Raw genomic sequence first — 18,912 nt, 5'->3', positions numbered from 1 at the left:
CAAAATGAAAAATCTTGAACATTATTCAAGACAATAAACAATAAGATCTTAAATAAAGATAAATTTTTTATTGGAGATCAAGATGAAAACAAAAATTATTGAAGACAAAAACTAATATAAATAGATTTATCATTACAGAAGTAAAAAAAAAATGTGTTCATTTTCCTCGGTGACAAACATATCACTTAATGAATAATAAACTATAGGAACTAAAATAAAAATTATTGAAAATTAAAATAATCATAAGACTGTTCATTTACACCTATTGTAGTGTGCCAAGGGAATAGGGTGCAATGATTTGAGAGAAAAAATTGTGTTCAATACAATAGATCTGAGACTGAAAGAAGAAGAGAAAGAACGAGATAGGGAAAATTTTCAATCTCATTTGAAATGAGATTATTTGAGAGTGATTTTGTTAAATTATCCTTGTATCCTCAATTTTTTTAACTTCAGTTCAAGTTTGGAACCGATTCCAATTTAGGTGAAAATTGCATAATTTTTTGTCTTTGAATGTATCATATTCCACATTTGTATAATAATAATAATAATAATAATAATAATAATAATAATAATAATAATAATAATAATAATAATAATAATAATATATTAGTTTTAACCATAAGAGAAAAATTGTAATCTTACATTTCAATTTATTAAAGTTTTATTTTTTATCTATTACATAATTTATATTATTCACAAATTTTCACAAACCTTACCTCTAAATTTACATATTTTCATTCCCAAATCTTTAAAAAAAAATAACATACATTTTACTCTCTCTAATCCACTACGATCCATTTCCTCCCTCTCCCCAAATCAATCTTTTAAGTGAAGAAAGCCTAAGTAAAATGCTGGATAAAAAAGTTTTCTAATCCTTTACTTTTTAAACAGTGGATGGGAAGCATGAATTGGTCAATAATTAAAATACAAAGCTCTACCACATTCCTTAACTATTCTGGTTCACTGTATTGTATAGAAACTTAACTCACTATATTTACTTCTCCTTTCTTTTAACTAACAAGAGAATGAAAAAAGAAAAGACAACTTTCTTAATAAATCTGCTTTTGCATTTCATTACAGTTACAAATGTAAGATTTTTTTTTTAAAATAACGTAGGCATTTATAATGAATGATGTTTGCTATGTATGAGTGAACATGAAATGTGTGGTTTTGTATATCTACAGAATAACAATATCTGGCTTGAGGTATCATCAGCAATATTATGAAGGGGCGTGAAAAGAATTGGTATTACTATGGTTAACTTGGGAAGTCATACAAGGAGACAGGAATTAACTGGTTTGATAAATTTTGCAATAAAAGTTATCATTCAGTTTTTTCCCTTAACACAGCTGTGGGTACATATACAATGGATGGTTCATTAGAATGGGGTTCATCTGAACCCTTTACACTGAAACTTTGAATTGTTGATAATTTTTGTTTCATACTAACTAGTTTTTGCTTCAATTTGCATAGTCTTTCAAATTCCAACTCTGCCGTCTGGGAATCTCCTACAAATTTAAAACTTACCAACCTCTTCTTTTTCTTCTTCAATAGTATCTTCAAGCTCACATCATCACTGATCTCCATAGACTCCTGAAGGGGAAAAAGCAGTGAAAACTTGTTAACCGAGGACCATCCCAATGCAAGAGAATTATATTATATATGATAAAGACTACTGGAAAAGCACCTTGTTGCCATTTTCTTCAGGAGGTATTTTCTTGCTAGAAAACTTAATTTTCTTTCTTCCACTGACATTTTTAACATCCTTCTGAGAATGACTTGTAGTAAATTTCAAGGTCTTTGATTTCAAAATATCAGTTTTCTCCTGATTTTGTAATGTGGAGTTCTTTGTGGAAGTGATTCCCTTAAGTTGATTTGCTTCTCCTGCTTGATGCTGAACAAAATCCACTTATATCAGAGTTCATTGCAAATTCCAAAGGACTACAAAATTTGACTGTCTGACACAAAAGGAAGTAGTAAATCTACACACACAAAAAATGCTAAGTTTACTCTCTTAGTCTTCTCATATAATTCTAAGGCTTCTCTCTGTTTTCAGTCATCGATTAATCCTATTATATGATTTTAGTTATAGTAATCTAAAATTGCAAAGCTCAACATTTGTTCAGAATCAATTTCATAAGAAAAATAAGTGTGTTTTAAACACTATTATAAACAACTAGATGACAGTTATAAGAAGAGCTACTAGTGCAAGAATTGTTTAAAGAAAAGAAAGACAAAATAGACTTGCATAAATTGAACAATGAGATATTAAACTTTGGCTGGCTTACCTTTCTGCTTTTAAGTGCCAAGTAACGTGCATTTTTGAACCATTTGCTGACCTGCATTTTCTAGCACAAGTTAGCAACAGAAAGTTTGAACAAATAAAGTGTTTCTAGACATGTGTGCATCAGTGTGCATCAGCAAATTCGAATGGAAGATAGATATAAAGTAAGTCGGCACCTTCTCAGTGTCAAGTCCTAGCTCTTTTGAAAGATTCTCTCTAATAGATCTTGGAGGAAGTTCATTCACAGCAAAAACTTGGCGAAGCTTCTGGCTCATTTCATAATAAGATGAAAGGAGAATGAATTAAAAGCGCATATAACCCTTTTATAGATAAATTGACCAAGTGTTTCTAGTAGTACCTCAACTGAATCACGTGGAATCCTAAAACAATGTCTTTTGATATTTGTGCCTGAAGAATTTTTTCTTGGTATGTTGTTGTTGTGCTCATTATTGGGGTGAATGTTCTCACTTTCATGCAACGTCATAAGAGAATCAACAGCATCACACTCCTTTTCTCTCCGCTTTCTTTTGCCAGGACCCCAGTCTTCGTCTTCACTCAATTGTTCATATGCAGGAGCTTCCTTCCCAAACATTTCCTGGGAAAATGAACTCAGATGAATCTTCTTTTCCATTATAAGACAGCAAACAAATCAATGACAACTTCATATACTTACATCATAAAGCTGCTTGTAATCAACAGCTTTTCGCTGCCTACGCCCACAGGCTTTGCCCTCAGACTCATCAGAATCTATGCTGGTATTGACAAAAAGATATTCATGACTGACACCATGTACTGGAAAATGTTCATCTTCGGAATAACACAGACTGGTAGAACTGCTTAAATCATCAGATGCACTATCATTACTTCCTTCCATGTTGATATTGTGGCTGTCTTCTTTCCTCTCTGGGTCATAATCATCATCTTCAGAATCATCTGACGGCCATTCTTCTTCAGGATTCCGTAATGTAGTCTCACCATCAGGTATAGCAGCCTCTTCTTTGAATACATCCTTTAATTATGCCAGAAAGGAATTATTAGGTGAACCAGTAGGAATATAAGGAATAATATATGTAGAGAGAGATGAAAACAGAAAAATAAATGGTGTTAAGAGATAATAAGATTAAAAACCTGCCAAGCACTGTGCAAGGAGAAGTGAGTTCCAAGATGAGCATTCATAGCTTCCAGTATTTCCATCTTACATTCACAGAAATTACAAAACCAGTCCTGCCCTCCAGGAGGAACTGCAATGTATAATTAAACAAATAATTTCTTTAATGAAGTCAAAACAGAGGAATTGCAACCTAAAGAACAACTTGTTATCATATAATGGAATTTAACTTACCATTTTCAGTGTCTAAAGAAGGGTCCACACATTTTTGGTGAAAAGCACGCTTGCATGTACCATAGCATCGTATAACATCATTATCTGAAGGTTCTTTACGCTTGCACTTAGCACAGATGATCTAGATTGAGAAAAATAGAAGACTGAATATACAGTTTTCAAAATGTGCCTTGTCATTCCATACATGATACAACTTGACTTAAGAAAAGGCATGAGAGATGGCTCTCCGTTAGAAAAATAAGAGAAGGTATGAAGCTGGTTCACAAGTATTAAATGGAAAGAATAGAGAAACATTTAATACAATGAAGTGCTGATACTTGCTCACATGTTCATGACAACCAGATCCACCTGGAGCGATTGCAGAATCTTCAATGCTACTCAATGAACCAAGGGAATCCAATTGGCGAATGGCATCACGAATACCAAGTCTACATTTTAAAATTTGTTTCCTTGCTCGTTGTAGCTCCTTTTCTGGCCTAATCTTTTCTCGACTGTGAAAGGAGTTTCCATCAATGCAAAAAATAGAATAATGATGAGCCACACTGCCATTTGTCAATTTGTCAAGAGCTAGCGTTGATCAAAATAGCTAATAATTGTTTTCAGGTTAAGATTGCACTGCATTGCCATAAGCAGTTGTCCATGAAGAATGTTTGGAGACACCAATCCATTCTGGTTTATAATCAACGGTACAGCATAATCATTCTAAGTTTTTCATGCAAATAAATTCGGCTCAAATGGGTACATGAAAACTCCAGCTATCACCTAATTCAATGGAAGTGTAACTCAATAAACCAGTCATTTATCTATTTACATTTCTCTTGAATAATTTAATCTCCTAAACATTTCAAGTAACATAGAGCATGCACCTCTTAGAATAACAGTAACGAAAATCAATTAAAAGGAACACCTCCTAACTAAATAAATTAAAAGGTAACATATGCATGTTATTCACCCAACCTTTTTAGACAAGAAGAAAGCTATAGGAAAACTTATACCGTACCTCTGACCTTTCCAACCTTCTCCAGAGTAAGCATCAATAAGGTTCTGCTCTAGCTTCATTTTGATTAAAAGATACCGTGCTCTCCTCTGCAGGCGTGAAGGATCATCAAGATCCAAGTTGTTCCTTTGTCTTTTCTTTGTTCTCTTTCTCTTCATTTTTTGAAGCTTTACCTCCCCATCAGCATTTTTCCCCTCTTTTCTAGAGTTAAGAGAAGCTCTTTTGTCTTGTATCTTTGAGAATGGCTTCTGTGAAGATTTTCTGTTCTTCGAAGGCAATTTTTGTCCAGTAGTCAATTTCTTCTCTGAAGAATCCTTACGAGGTCCTTTGATCTTGAGGGAAGAGATAACTCTCTTCTTTGATAAGTCAGTGCCAACATTTTTTGTGTGAGATTTCGGTTCCACTTTCACCTTATCCTTCTTCCCTTTCGTACGTGCCTTCAAATGACCAGATTTTTTAGATCCTTTGTCGTTTGACTTCTTCACACCATCCCGCATATTGATTGATATGTTAAATCCTGAAATTTCAGCACAAAACATGAATCTTGCGAAAACAAAGACAACGATTTCACAGAAATTGGTCTTGTCAATGCATACTAAGTTGCTCGTTATCCATTGATCGGGTATAATTACACAATTACCTTCAACATACACAGAAGAAAAAGGTTGAGTAGTTAAAAAACGAGCATTACAATTGATCAAATTCTTGAAATCAAAGCAGGATGGAACAAGGCCAAACATTATATGAAACGGGCAAAAAACAGTGGAGCATTACATATGAATATGAGTATTACTCGTCGAGAGAACATTGAATCATGAATTACTTGACTAGTTCAGCAAAATAAAGAAAGTCAATATACGATGTTTGAGACATGATTGTTAGAATCACAAATAAGTCATCCTCAGTTATTCAAATCGAGAAAAAAAGCACTTGTAATAAGCAGAAGAACACACACGAAATACCCCAAGTACTCAAAACGACCAATACACCACGAGCCTCAAGACCTTGACTTTGAATCCAAATGTCTAACCCCACAAGAGTTTGAAGCAAAAGAAACAAGACCAACCTGTGAAGGAAGAGGAATATAGTAAAGATCAGAACTTTGTAAGGCCCTGAAAGGGTGTGAACATGGTGACAGTGCAGGAGTTGCAAGGATTGAATGGGTGAAGTTTAATTGAGAGATTGGTTTGAATTTGAAATTGGGTCTCAGATTCCCAATGTTGATTGATGAAACCAGTCGCCGTCAATAGCTACCCCAAGCGCCACAACGGTTAGCTTCTTGTTATGTTGCCATTCCCATTCATTATATGAATCTCTCTGTCTCTCTTTCTTTCTCTTTTCTCTCTGTGTGTGCTTCTATTTCACAAGTAATTGTGGCAGAATCTGAAACAAGAAACAAAATAACATTGATATAGTCTTCAGAAAAAAGAAAAAAAATCAGGTTCTGTGGTTAATCATAGGCATTGTTGCCTTTTGTGTGTAGCCAATGTGTCTCAACTCGTCAATGAACAAAGGAAGCAAAAGTGCTTGGTTATATGCAATGAGAGCATGAATCTTTTTGTGATCTCCTCATAGATTGAGTTTAGCAGAAAGAAATTACTGATTTAATTTACTGCCAGACTATGTTTGCATCAATCAAATTGGTACATAATTATGTTATCAAAATTAAAATGAAAGTAGGCAACAACAATTTCGATTTTATTTCTGTTTTTTGAATAATGTTTTTATTTCATTTATGTAGTTGTTGCTGTCAAATAATTTGAAGTTGATGTCATTCAAGATAAAGAGATTACCATTCTAGATGTTTGTTATAAAATCATTTTTATCAAACAAATTTTAGTTAATTAGTATATTTAACGTTATTTGTGCCAAACTTTTTTTCATTTTATTTTCTTTGTATAGGCCAAGTAATCATTGGAAGTTTACTAAAATATCTCTTAAAAGCTACTTTAAATAACAAAGAGTGTTTAATTTCTTTTATTCCGAAATAAAGTAACCTGAATGCAACAAACGTTTCATTCTTAAAACATTACTATCTGTATCTTACAAATCTTGATTTAGTATAAATCATTCTTTATAATTTTATTTTAATATACTATAAATAAAAGGCTTGATTCCTTACCAAATATTTAAATAATAGTATTTTCACCTGGCCAATAGTTTTAATGTTAGTTATGAATGTAATGGTATTAAACATTACGAACAAAAATCATTTTCAAAATTAATATTAGTAAAAAATGGGAAAGCTGAATAAGAAAAAAGATCCTACAACCTTATTTTCTCAGAATTTTGAAATAATAATAGTATCATAATCATGATATATATAGATTTATTCATCACTTATTAATATGAAATCTATTCAGAGAATTTTCTCGTGATTAAGGAGTGACGTAAAATACTAAAATCCATAAAATATTAAATAAAAGCTAATTAAACAATTTTAAAATATACATTTATACTATAAATAAAGAATAAAATTTATATTAAATATATTATATTGGAATAATTTCGATCTATAAAAACATACAAGATATATTATTCTCCACTTTTTTCCATCAACAATTAGTCCCCCTCAAAGTCCTCCATTTCAACTTCAGCCGACTCATTAATTCATAATAGAGCAATAAAGTTATAGAAAGTTCAATATGAATATCATCACTATAATTAAATCAATGCAATATTCATTTCTATAATCAATATTGTTTAATAAACCCATAATTAATCCAATATGTTAATACAGAAAAAACTAACATGGTTATATTCCAGCTTCTATCTATTATTTTACAAAACCTATAGTTAAAATATAATTATACCCGAATTTAAATACAAGTATTAGATGTATATTTATTGGGACAACAAGATTGATTATATTGTTTATCGTATGATAAAAATATATAAATATATGAAAAAAAAGTATTTATTGGGAGAGGTCAAATTGTTGATAGTTTTAGATATTAGTGTTTGACTTTTAATTGAAAGAGCAAGAACACCAACTACACCAATGCACTTGCAAACGAATTATAGGATGAAATTCGAATATTTTGTTTGTTCACTATCTAAATAGTCCAACATTCCTGGTAATTCCTACTAAGCTGGTAAAAGAAAAAAAAAACATTTGTTTTAATCAACAGCAGCGTGACACTTGGCAAAAGTTGCTTAAAAACTCATTCCGGTGCAAGAATAAGGACCACGCTTTCAAATCATGATCTAAATTATATTTTTCACCAATTTATTTTTTAAAATTCATAATTTAAACTTTTTGCTGCATTAAAATAATATATTTAATTTCTTAAAACTTGTGGTTTTAGTCTAACTATTCTACCCAAGACATTAGTTATTATATATTAATGTTAACTCTCACATAAAACATTTCAATTGTCATTGTATTACAAAGACGATTAGAATTGTGTATCTATTGACTTGTATACAATCGTACCAACTATTTTTATTTTACAACAACCCAAACAAATTTAGCTGAGATTTTGTAGAAATCAGATTGGTATAATAGAAATCGAGGAAGAGTAAATGAAATGTTAAAATTTGAAATGAAATTAAAATTTTAATTCTGAGAGACTTAATTATAGTATTTTATAAATTTAAATATTTTAAATTGAGTTTTAGAGTTTTCCTCAAAAAAAAAAAAGCAGCAAATAATCACAAATATTAATTGTTAATATTTTGTTAACAAATAAGATTGAACTCATAACTATTTCCTACATTTTTTAAAAAGAGTCACTAAATCAACCTTATAATATTCGTAAATGTTAGTGTTAATAATCTTATAACATTCTCAAGTACTAATGTTAGTATAAGAGTTGAACCCATAATCTTTTCATTTTCTTTGTAATTTTTTCCTTATCTTATAACTCCTGAATAATTCAATATCATATGTATTTGAAGAGAAACAACATCAATAATAAAAATCAAATACATGAGATAAACTTAAATAAAAAATTGTTCACAATTTCTAATCCAAAACTTGTAATATGAGATTTCAATTTTTTTTTTATATTTTGCTTATCTTTCTCGTGTATGTTTAATATGAGATTGAAACTTATCTTTGAATTAAAAAAATGATGATAAATTAAAGATTATAGAAAAAAATAACACTCTTATAATTTTATTAACAACAAAATTAAATTAAAAAAGATATTTCTATCACATTATCAATTTTTTTAACAGTTACTAAATTAACGATACTTAAATTTATTTATTAGTTATTTCTAATTAATTAAACATTGAGAAAAAACCAGATGAAGCACGTGATATGGATGTACTTGGCCTCCCTCCACCCTCCTTTTTATCTTTCAAATGAAAATCCAAACACAGCACTATATTATTTATGTTTATTGGTTAAGCTTAATAATTATGTTACATGGCGAAGAGGAAAATATTTTGATGAAGTAAAAGTACTCGTGATGAAACAACTCAAGTTTTTTCTTTCAAGATCTCAAATGCTTTGTTAAAAAATTGATTCTAATGTTAGTTTAATGTGTCGCGTTTACAATTGCATGTGTTGTTGACGGCTTTAGCTTTCTACGTCACGTGTTTTGCCCTTTCACACAAATTAAAATAAACTAAGACACACTTCAGAATTGCTATTGGATTTTCTCATGCTCCAGCTTAATATGGACGTTATATCCATTGGGCCTGGTTGGTGAAATACTACGTAATTGCTGTCTGCATTCCATCCATTTATTCCTGCACTCCTTCAGTATAAGCTACTTTAACAAAGATAAAATAGTCATTTAGAAAAAATATGAGGTGCAGAAAGAAATTAATGGGATACGGAAAGCAATTGCCCAATAATATCCATCCCAAAAGTTTCATTTCAATAAATACGTTCCTTAGAAGTTGAGGTGAAGTTTTGTCTATATGAATAATTATTATGCCAAAATCATTTATCAAATAAAATTGTTCAAATTTACTCTTAATTTTAAAGAGAAGGTTAATATATTTTTAGCTCCTGCTGTATTTATTTATACTAACAATGGAATAGAAAGCCAAAATTTTCATAATATTAAAAATTAAAATTATTGGTCCGAGAGAGTTAAGAGTATCCAATTCCATGCCATGCAAAGTTACTCTAGAAATTAAATTCTAAATGCAATAAGAATAAAAAACAACGAGACACCGAAGCCATAGTTGGATGCCACCTGTAAACATTAAAAAGATTAAACATTTTTTATTTTTTGTTATGCTTAAAGCCAAACGGAGCCCTATTTTTTCTGTTTTATTGAAAATTAATATTATTCACAAACTGTGGTCAAAAATTTCCTTAAATCAGTTAAGTTTCTTAAGATCTGAAACTACAAAAATACCCTTTGGTGGTTGCTTCCTTCTTTTTGTAGTTGGAACTTGGAACACATGACACAGTTTGAAAGAAGAAGAAGGAAGAAGAGGAAGAAAACGTGGTTCCTCTTCTTCCTTCACTCTTCTTCTATCAAATTCAATTCGTTGATGAATGGGAACGTTCCGGACATTAAGAAAGGCCTACGGTGCTCTCAAAGACTCTACCAAGGTTGGCCTAGCCAAGGTCAATAGCGAATACAAGGTTCATTTTTTCATATCTCTTTCTAACTTTTCATCGATCAATTTTTGTATATTTATACATTTTTGTGCAGATTAATCCTCTACCTCCACTGATTTGATTTCTCACCTTTTCTCTATTTCGATCGTGTTATTTTCTTTTACGTAAGGATTTGGATATTGCTATTGTGAAGGCTACCAGTCATGTAGAATATCCCCCAAAGGAACGTCATGTCAGAAGTGAGTTCTCAGATTCTGTTGAATACTTTACATAAATGAAAATTATGCCTTTTTTCTTTTTTTCTATTTTCATTGTGAGATTAGTGCCGTCAGGGTTTGAATCGTTAATTTTCGATGCATTATGCATGGTTTATTCCATAGATCTTGTTGCTTGCATCGAAAGAAATTAGAAATGAGATCATAACGATATGCCGGAGTGGGATATTTATCAGTTCTGTGTTTGTTCTTCTTTGCAGAGATATTCTATGCAACTTCAGCACACCAACCACGGGCCGATGTGGCTTACTGCATACACACACTTGCTAGGAGGCTTGCAAAGACACGGAATTGGATAGTGAGTCCTCCCTGTAACTGTCTGAATGCATTAACAGCTAAGACTGTGTTTGGATAAAATTTGAAAACGTGGTTTTGATAGTTTCAATTTACGTTTCCGAATTTCATGACACAAAATGAAGAAGGAAGGGTTCGAATGGTGGTTTAGAAATAAAAGTACTTAACAAACATCAGAACATATAATAAACAAACAATCAGTGCTCATTTTGTTTTTCTTGTCCTTATGTGGTAAAATGTTGTGTTTTTTAACTGTGTTAATAAATATGTTATGCTTGATTTTTGCATGAAAATAACAAACACCAGCATATGTAAGAGAAAAAAGGGAAATGGGAACTGTATAATTGTCATGAATCAATCATCCTCAAAGCTTAAGTTGTTCAGTGAAAACAAGTGAGAGGGAATGTAATTTGCATAGCATTATACTCAATGACGACAATTTTTCCAAACTTTATTGTTTTTAATTGAACATCGACATGTCACATGACAGGTTGCTGTAAAGACATTGATAGTCATTCATAGAATATTAAGAGAGGGTGATCCTACTTTCAAAGAAGACCTCATAAACTATGCGCGTAGGGGACGTTTTCTTCAAATATCCAATTTTAAAGATGACTCAAGTCCCCAAGGTAGATAGATCTGTGAGACCCTCTTGTTATCTGAATTTTCTTTCATTTTATGCTCACTAACTGTATTTCTCAACGCAGCTTGGGATTGTTCTGCATGGGTTCGAACATATGCACTATTTTTAGAAGAAAGGCTTGAATGTTTTAGAATCCTTAAATATGACATCGAGGCTGACCGTTTATCAAAAGCATCACCCGTTAAAGCTAAGGTGCTGCTTTGCCTTTCAATTTTATTCACACATTAATTGTTCCATGCGGCTTTCATTACTGCAAATAGAAAATTAGTAACTTTTAGCTTTGACAGGGACATAGCAGAACACGGTCGTTGACTAAAGAAGGGCTATTGGAGCAGCTGCCTGCACTGCAGCAACTTCTATACCGCCTAGTTGCTTGTCAGGTAAGAATTTGTGGAGAAAACATTGATTTGGTATCTATATGCTTTGTATCTGTTATGCTATATCTCTTGCCATTGAAATGACTGCATTTTATTTCCCTTAGATAATAACATTTAGTTTTCTTAATTTCCTGCAGCCTGAAGGTTTGGCTGTCAGCAGTTACCTAATACAGTATGCACTGGCCTTGGTATGCTTGTTTAATTTGTACTTTTCACACAATAGAACTTTTAAGTATTATCTGATAATATGTTTTGTATCAATTTATAACTGAATAAAATTAGTCGAACATTTTTTTCCTAAAATGGAAAAAAGGAGCGACTTGTTCTTGTGCATAATTGTCGATATCATATCCTTGCAAAATGACCACATGAAGTTGGTCTAACATAAAGAACAAGTTCATTGTAATGTAGTGAACTAAAATTTGAATCCCCTTCTGATTTTTTTTTTTTTTTTTTACATTTAATGTTATATAGTATTTCAAAGAAATTTAGTTCCAAAAGAGAAAACAAAAACACTTGGATCTTATAAAATCTTTCCGTTAGAGTTACTAATATGACAATTTAAAGATCATGAATTTTAAATAAGACTTTGATCATTGGAATAAACAAATATCTTTTCTATCTTAGAAATATATATATATTGCATTGAAATAAAAGTTGCAAAAAGATATCAATGGGATACAGTGAAACCCAAAAAAATTAAAATCTGATAAAATGATCCTTACAATAGATATGACTTCAGGTGCTAGAGAGCTCAATTGCTGCAATACTCATGGATTGATTTCCTACAAAACAAAATTGTTTATGCTTGATTCATCCGTATCTCCTGTTTCACTTTCATTAAAAGGAATTACTTATCTAAAATAAGCTCTCATTTTAGACAGAAGTGGGAAATTTCTATACGTAAACAATCACGGTTAATATTATTATGACAAATAATGGATTGTAAAAGTCTACTGTTAATTTTTCGTTTGTCAACAGTTGTCGTATTTCACTCTCTTTTGTTCCTGAAGTTAAGCAATTCATTTCAGAGGAATCCAGTCCTAACACAGAAAATGAAACACTTTTAAATTCTTCGCTTCTACAAATCCATTCACTGAGAGGGCTTATGGTCTAACTTTACTTTTCCGCTTCTGAAAATATCTTTCAGGTGTTGAAAGAGAGCTTCAAAATATACTGTGCCCTGAATGATGGAATCATAAATCTTGTGGATGTGGTAACGTCTATTTCAGTTTAAAATGTGATTTCAGTTTAACTCTTAAATGTTGAACTGTACTAAGTAATGAAAGTTGCAGTTCTTTGATATGCCAAAATATGATGCAATCAAGGCGTTACACATTTATAAAAGAGCTAGCCAACAGGTTTACAATAATGCTTTGCTTTCCTTCAGATCCATTCTCTTTGTTATTCAATTTGAACTGTTTCTCGTCCTCAGCGGGCTTCCTAATGGGTCATACGAGTTGAATTGATTATCTTTCTAACTGCGCAGGCTGATACTCTTGCTGAGTTCTATGAATACTGCAAGAGATTGGACCTTGCTAGGAATTTTCAATTTCCAATCTTGAGACAGGTTCTTGCTCATTAAAAACAATATTTATTCTCTATCGTATACAGTTTCTCACTGAGATATTTGCCCTAATAAACAGCCACCTGCTTCATTTCTTGCCACGATGGAAGAGTACGTTAAAGAAGCACCCTTCAATACATCTAATAGACTGGTAAGAAAAAGTGGTATGCAAATTTATTCGAGAAAGACCGTGCCTTATATGCGGTTTGTTTATGTTCCATAAACCAATATGCTTGATTTTTTTAAACTAATAAAGGACTTATTACATGCAATATGGCAAATGAAGCTCAAGCCACTTCGTCAGAGAGTGGAAGAGCCTAATGACTTTTAGAACGAGCCAAAGATTTCCCAGGACATTCTGATGTGTAGAACTTTTATTTTCTTATATGTAGAATAAAGTTTAGGGCCAATCCATCTAAAACAACTTAGCAATTGATATAGAATAGCTGTAAGACTCGCTTATATATTTTGCATTGGGTTCTGGAGTAAATTTTGGCACACCGATTGATATGGAGAATTGGAGATTGACCACGATAACTTCATATAACTCAGCAACTTTGCATCTGTGTTCTGGTTCTAGTTATGGCATATTTCGACTGAAGTTTCTGCATTTATTGTTAATGGTATCCAAGGGAAACCACTGTAATGAGCACAGGGTTATTTTTCTTAAAAGTGGTTCAACGTCAATTGTTTGTTATGGTTCGTTAATAAATGTAATGCAACATCAGGAGTTTCACGAAAATGATCAATCACCTAAAAAGGAAGCAGAACCCAAAGAATCTGAAGAGGCTAAAACAACCGAAAAACCAGATGAAGAAGAGAAAGGGGAAGAACAGGTGCGTGAAGATGAACCAGAGCCTAAGGAGAAGGAAGTGGAGCTTCCTCCTTTGATATCAACTGATTCTACTGATGATTTGCTGGTGTGTTTTTGGTTAAGTGAATCATATGAATGTTTTGAGAGATTGGCTTGACGAAATATATAATATATATTTGTCACCTTTGCAGGGTCTAACCGAAATAAATCCAAAAGCCCGGGAACTAGAAGAAAGCAATGCTTTGGCGCTAGCAATTGTACCAGCCGAAGGTAAGAAGTAATTGATAATTAACGACGTTAAATCTATAGTGCTTCACTAAACAAAGAATCAGAATTTATATATATATATATATATATATATATATATATATATATATATATATATATATATATATATATATATATATATATATGCAATGCTTGTTAGATTTTGAAAATAGAAACGAGAATGTATGACTAGTCCGTAGAGAATTCCTAAACTAATGAGGAAAAAACTTGTCGAACCAAAGACTTCTGTTTTGTTTTACTCCACAAAGCTAATTGGAGATAATCTCATCTAAACCCATAGGGAATAACTGTGCCATTGCCCTTGATCCAAACAAACTTGTATTAATAAAAAAACCCTAAATGGGGTCCATCTTTGATCGATTCAATTCTAAAACTCTGCGATTTTATGTAGGAAATAACTCGAGCAATCTTGCTTTGGCTGACACAAATGGAACTTCTGGTTGGGAACTTGCACTAGTCACAACACCAAGTAATCATACAAGCCAAGCGCCAGATCGAAGAATGGTTAGTTTTTACTTGCTTGTCATACTTAGTAGATCATGTATATACGAGACATGCCAATCAATATGAACATGAACATGTTACATGCACACGCTACAACCAATGCGGCCCAAAACGATTATTGTGACATTCATCTCACAGATTTGGCTATAGGTACAATTTCACCCACGTCAATAACAGCAGAGGTCTGTTTGAAATGACCAATACATGTATAACCGCATTAAATGTCATGATAAGAATAGCTCGTAGTGCTTTCCATCTACCGCTAAATGACGCTATGGTTTGTCCTTTGAATCTAAAAGCTAACAACACTATTGTTCTTATCTCCCTCGTTTGTTGAGTCAGGCTGGTGGGTTTGACCCGCTATTACTAGACAGTTTGTATGAAGATGAAAAGGCTAGGAGACAACTTCAACTCCGAAATGCAGGCTATGGATATGGGGAAATGGATACACATAATCCATTCAATCATCATAATCAGCAAGATCCATTTGCAATGTCCAACAACATAGCACCTCCAGCCAATGTGCAAATGGCATTCATGGCTCAGCAACAGCAACAACGACAAATGATGTTCCAGCAACATCAGCAACATAACATGATGATGGCCCCTTACCAGTATCCACAGACTCAATACCATCAGCAAATGCCAGTCATGGGTTCTTCTAATCCATTTGCTGATCCCTTACCGGTGCCCATCCATGGTTATAATTCCATGAATCATCAAGGGAACTACAATTTAATATAGAGTTCAGCTTCTCTTCTACTTAATCCTCCTTTTTTCTCTCCTCAATCCCTTGCCCAAAAAGGATTTATTCTTTGTAAAGTAGAAGAACACTAACTTTCTTGATCATAATACCATTCATCAATGATCCATTTTCCGTAGGCCATTCATCAATGGTGCATTTTTAAATTAAAGTTGCCCGAGCGATGGTCCAAAGTTTGGAGCTGGGTAATCTAGACAGAAAACACGCCTCATTTATTATTATTCCAGCTGAGAAATCAAAACAGTAAACACATGAAATTGACTACTATTGTTCCAAGTTTAATTATTCATTTATCTTTCTCCTCAGAACAATCTGGAAAACTGAAGTCAACGTGACTGTATTGTACTCGCAGTTCAGAGCCCATTCAGAGAACTTTATAACCAGGGTCATAGATGCTCTAGGACGAATTAATCCCACACAAAGGATATAACCCGTAGTATAACTCAAAATCGTCTATAACTAGCAGTGTACATTTGCCCATGTATGCCCGTAGTCAGGTTTATTGCGCCCCATGAAAATGTCAACTAACTGAAGAAATATAAATGACATTGACATAAATTGTGAATTTGACCAGAACCAGAACTGGTTTTCACTAGTAATTCACGTACCGCAAACCAAACTAAACAAATGACAAGTGATCATGTTAATATGAGAAGATTAAAAAATAAAATCGAACTGAAGAATTAGAAAATTAAACTTATTCTATCTCTTTCCTCTCAGCAAGCATGATCTAAAATTCAACATTAATAATTTAGGATCCTGCACACTACACTATTTCCACAATATCAAATGGCTCTCGAGTCAAATACAAGAACGGTTGACCAAGATCTATCAATTACATTTAAAATGTCTTCTGAGTTAATTCGCACACCTGAAGACTCATCGTGTTGAGTTCATGCCAAAATTAAAATTGTATGTATCTCTTCTCAATTAGAATAATGTTTCTTTGCACATCAAACTTTATGACAGAGAGAGAAGAGAGTCCCAACTTTTTCAACTATAACAGAGCATCCAAATCCTAAATCATATTAGAGGATTTGACAGTCACCAGCAAGGCTGGCAAGACTAGACAAATTTATAACTCTTACCGATCCTTCCCAAGTGTACTCAGCCATCTTTTAATATTCAAAATTCTAGCACTTTTTTTTATAATTTGAATTGAATAGATCTACGAATAATCTCTTTCTTTTCTTGACATATACATAAATCAACCCTTTTAAATAAAAGAATGATTTCACGTACATTAGAGACAAAAAGGCAAGTTCGCTTCTATTCAGCCTTTCAATGGAAATCAAGTCTTCAATTATAGAACTCAATAGAAACTACGCAATTCTATAGCAGTAATCAAGTAACTATAGCAACGGTGCAAAACTTTTACCCCCTTATAAAGTCTACTGCAGTTATATCTAAACAAATACTCATATTCATTGAATCAAGGTGGTGTTTGGATCATTCAGAGGAATGGTCAAAGAAACTTTTGCTTTATTAGTTACACAAATACATACATACACCATCCAATGTAAAAGGTTCAACAAGACACCATTGAAAAAAATAAATCTACACAAACCGGTTACTTTAAGTGCTTGGTCAGGACCCAAACTATATACAAATAACAGAGACCAAAAAAGGTGAGAAGAGTTAATCCCAAAGCAACCAGTAGTACTTCACCTGTGCAAGAATTCCCATTTTCACGAACTGTCTTCTATGCAACCAAGCTCCATGATCTTCAAACAGCTTAGTTTTTTTGCACCCGACCCTCTCATCAAGCTAAGGGCGCAACCTGAAAACTATTCACCATTTGGTCTCAGCGGGATATCAAACAAGTCCAATCCAAAGACAATTCTGTTGCATAACAGCATTTGAAAGTCTGAAACAACACTTAAATCATTGAAAGCGGACACAAACACACATGCATTACTGTTACTATTACTATTACTTACCATCATGATCATCCTTCCTCATCTTCAGAGAGGGCGACGTTTTCAGTGGGCGCCATAACCTTAAGTTGCACGGTAAGTTCCGGTCCTCGTGGGGTGGCAACAGCTGTTGAGAGAGAGAGAGAAAGAAATAGAGCATACGATGAATTCCATGTCAAGTCAAGACCACAGTTACCCTATACAATCAATCTAGTCAATCATAATATCAAAAGTTACTATTTTTACAAGATTCTGACAATAGCATTCCCAGAATCTTCATCTAACATTGAAGAAACGAAGAGTAATAGGGTTGGTTGAGAAAAAAAAGAGAACCTTGAAGTAAGAAAGGTTGAGTGGGGATGGAGAATTTGTGGAGAAAAGGGGAGGGAGGAGGAGGGACCCAGAAGGAGGAACCGGGGAGGAAGGGAAGCCAATCGGGTGTGGCCTTGATGACCATAACACGGTGGGCATGGTCCTCCAGCAACTTGGCCCCTTCAATCTCCACCCACTTCGATTTCATGGCTTCCGAAGATCGGTGGCGGTGGCACACAATTAGAAGCTTGGGGGATTGGGAATGACGAAGCAGCGTCTTGGAGTTGGAGATGAACCTCGCCATCATATCAATTCCTATCGGACCAAACCAGATGTGCTTCTCCTTTTCAACGCACCTAACAATTCTTTTTCTCTCTAAATATTATCGATTTTTATTATTTTAATTCGTAAACTGTATTATATTTTTTAAGTTATTCAGGTTAGTATATTTTTTTATTACACTAATCAACCATGTAATTAAATCTTATTTTCTATACGATACTATTTATGCAAATTCGCTTTTACTACAGGAAAATGATATTTTATAAAGTTTGGTTTACAAACTACTATTTTTGGTCAAAAATATCTTGAAACTTTATTATTTTATCTTTTAACTTTTATAAAAAAATAAAAAGTTACTCTATTTAATAATTTTGTCAATTTTATTAAAAATTTATTTGTCCAAAAATATTTTTGTTTAGTATAATAAAATTGTACAAATCTTCATACCATAATTACAGAATTTGATGAGTTTTGTTAAGATTTTACATATGTATGTTAAGGTTGTTGTTAAATGCACACCACGAAACCGTGTGATGTGGACAAGTTGAGTGATGTCCAATGTTTTCACGAATAGTTGTCGTAAAATAAATGGAATAAAAATATTTATTTATTAAATACTTTTTAAAGAATTAAAAATGATATAGAGAATCAGAGAAGGGTTTATGTAGATATTTGTATGTATATTTTTTAAATCTTAAATAAAATTATTTAAAAAAATCTTTAA

General features: G+C 32.6%; 3 protein-coding genes across 4 annotated transcripts; 1 reads left to right on the top strand and 2 right to left on the bottom strand.

Annotated features, from left to right (window-relative positions):
* Nucleotides 1–1,220: 1,220 nt before the first annotated feature.
* Nucleotides 1,221–6,134, bottom strand: LOC114176442 (pathogenesis-related homeodomain protein-like). Its single transcript, XM_028061486.2, has 11 exons — nucleotides 5,690–6,134; nucleotides 4,627–5,140; nucleotides 3,952–4,117; nucleotides 3,627–3,747; nucleotides 3,413–3,525; nucleotides 2,958–3,293; nucleotides 2,643–2,879; nucleotides 2,461–2,550; nucleotides 2,289–2,339; nucleotides 1,688–1,894; nucleotides 1,221–1,593 (listed from the first exon to the last, which is right to left on the bottom strand). Exons 2-11 carry the CDS (start codon nucleotides 5,118–5,120, stop codon nucleotides 1,324–1,326), a joined length of 2,085 nt encoding a protein of 694 aa, XP_027917287.1. The 5' UTR covers nucleotides 5,121–5,140; nucleotides 5,690–6,134; the 3' UTR covers nucleotides 1,221–1,323.
* A 3,856-nt stretch (nucleotides 6,135–9,990) lies between these two features.
* Nucleotides 9,991–15,809, top strand: LOC114175689 (putative clathrin assembly protein At5g57200). The gene is made up of 15 exons (XM_028060471.2): nucleotides 9,991–10,177; nucleotides 10,323–10,392; nucleotides 10,629–10,726; nucleotides 11,213–11,351; nucleotides 11,430–11,557; nucleotides 11,653–11,745; nucleotides 11,880–11,930; nucleotides 12,893–12,958; nucleotides 13,038–13,103; nucleotides 13,232–13,312; nucleotides 13,389–13,460; nucleotides 14,038–14,229; nucleotides 14,315–14,393; nucleotides 14,803–14,915; nucleotides 15,258–15,809. The coding sequence occupies exons 1-15, from the start codon at nucleotides 10,088–10,090 to the stop codon at nucleotides 15,657–15,659; spliced, it is 1,740 nt and encodes a 579-aa protein (XP_027916272.1). The 5' UTR covers nucleotides 9,991–10,087; the 3' UTR covers nucleotides 15,660–15,809.
* A 1,331-nt stretch (nucleotides 15,810–17,140) lies between these two features.
* Nucleotides 17,141–18,271, bottom strand: LOC114175690 (uncharacterized). 2 transcript variants are annotated; one of them, XM_028060473.2, is made up of 3 exons: nucleotides 17,928–18,271; nucleotides 17,619–17,721; nucleotides 17,141–17,458 (listed from the first exon to the last, which is right to left on the bottom strand). In XM_028060473.2, the coding sequence occupies exons 1-2, from the start codon at nucleotides 18,211–18,213 to the stop codon at nucleotides 17,627–17,629; spliced, it is 381 nt and encodes a 126-aa protein (XP_027916274.1). In that variant the 5' UTR covers nucleotides 18,214–18,271; the 3' UTR covers nucleotides 17,141–17,458; nucleotides 17,619–17,626. The 2 variants fall into 2 exon arrangements, with proteins under 2 accessions (XP_027916274.1, XP_027916273.1); XM_028060472.2 differs by having other exon boundaries at nucleotides 17,141–17,465; nucleotides 17,928–18,270.
* Between the last annotated feature and the right edge of the window lie 641 nt (nucleotides 18,272–18,912).

Source organism: Vigna unguiculata, chromosome 3 (assembly GCF_037176805.1).
Source record: "Vigna unguiculata cultivar grain cowpea cultivar isolate G323 ecotype 2 chromosome 3, ASM3717680v1, whole genome shotgun sequence".
In the NCBI taxonomy this organism is placed as follows: domain Eukaryota; kingdom Viridiplantae; phylum Streptophyta; class Magnoliopsida; order Fabales; family Fabaceae; genus Vigna; species Vigna unguiculata.
The sequence above is the reverse complement of the archived record's forward strand: the minus strand, read 5'-3'. Positions and strand labels throughout refer to the sequence as shown.

Bases quoted from the DNA above. Each gene is read 5' to 3' on its own strand.
- LOC114176442 (XM_028061486.2), bottom strand. From the start codon at position 5,120: ATGCGGGATGGTGTGAAGAAGTCAAACGACAAAGGATCTAAAAAATCT. The intron at 2,340-2,460 runs GTGCCGACTTAC...TAGAAAATGCAG, and splicing joins TAGGACTTGACACTGAGAAG to GTCAGCAAATGGTTCAAAAA. The intron at 1,594-1,687 runs GTGCTTTTCCAG...TTTCCCCTTCAG, and splicing joins CTGAAGAAAATGGCAACAAG to GAGTCTATGGAGATCAGTGA.
- LOC114175689 (XM_028060471.2), top strand. From the start codon at position 10,088: ATGGGAACGTTCCGGACATTAAGAAAGGCCTACGGTGCTCTCAAAGAC. The intron at 10,178-10,322 runs GTTCATTTTTTC...CTTTTACGTAAG, and splicing joins AGGTCAATAGCGAATACAAG to GATTTGGATATTGCTATTGT. The intron at 14,916-15,257 runs GTTAGTTTTTAC...TTGTTGAGTCAG, and splicing joins AAGCGCCAGATCGAAGAATG to GCTGGTGGGTTTGACCCGCT.
- LOC114175690 (XM_028060473.2), bottom strand. From the start codon at position 18,213: ATGATGGCGAGGTTCATCTCCAACTCCAAGACGCTGCTTCGTCATTCC. The intron at 17,722-17,927 runs GTTCTCTTTTTT...CTCTCTCAACAG, and splicing joins TCAACCTTTCTTACTTCAAG to CTGTTGCCACCCCACGAGGA.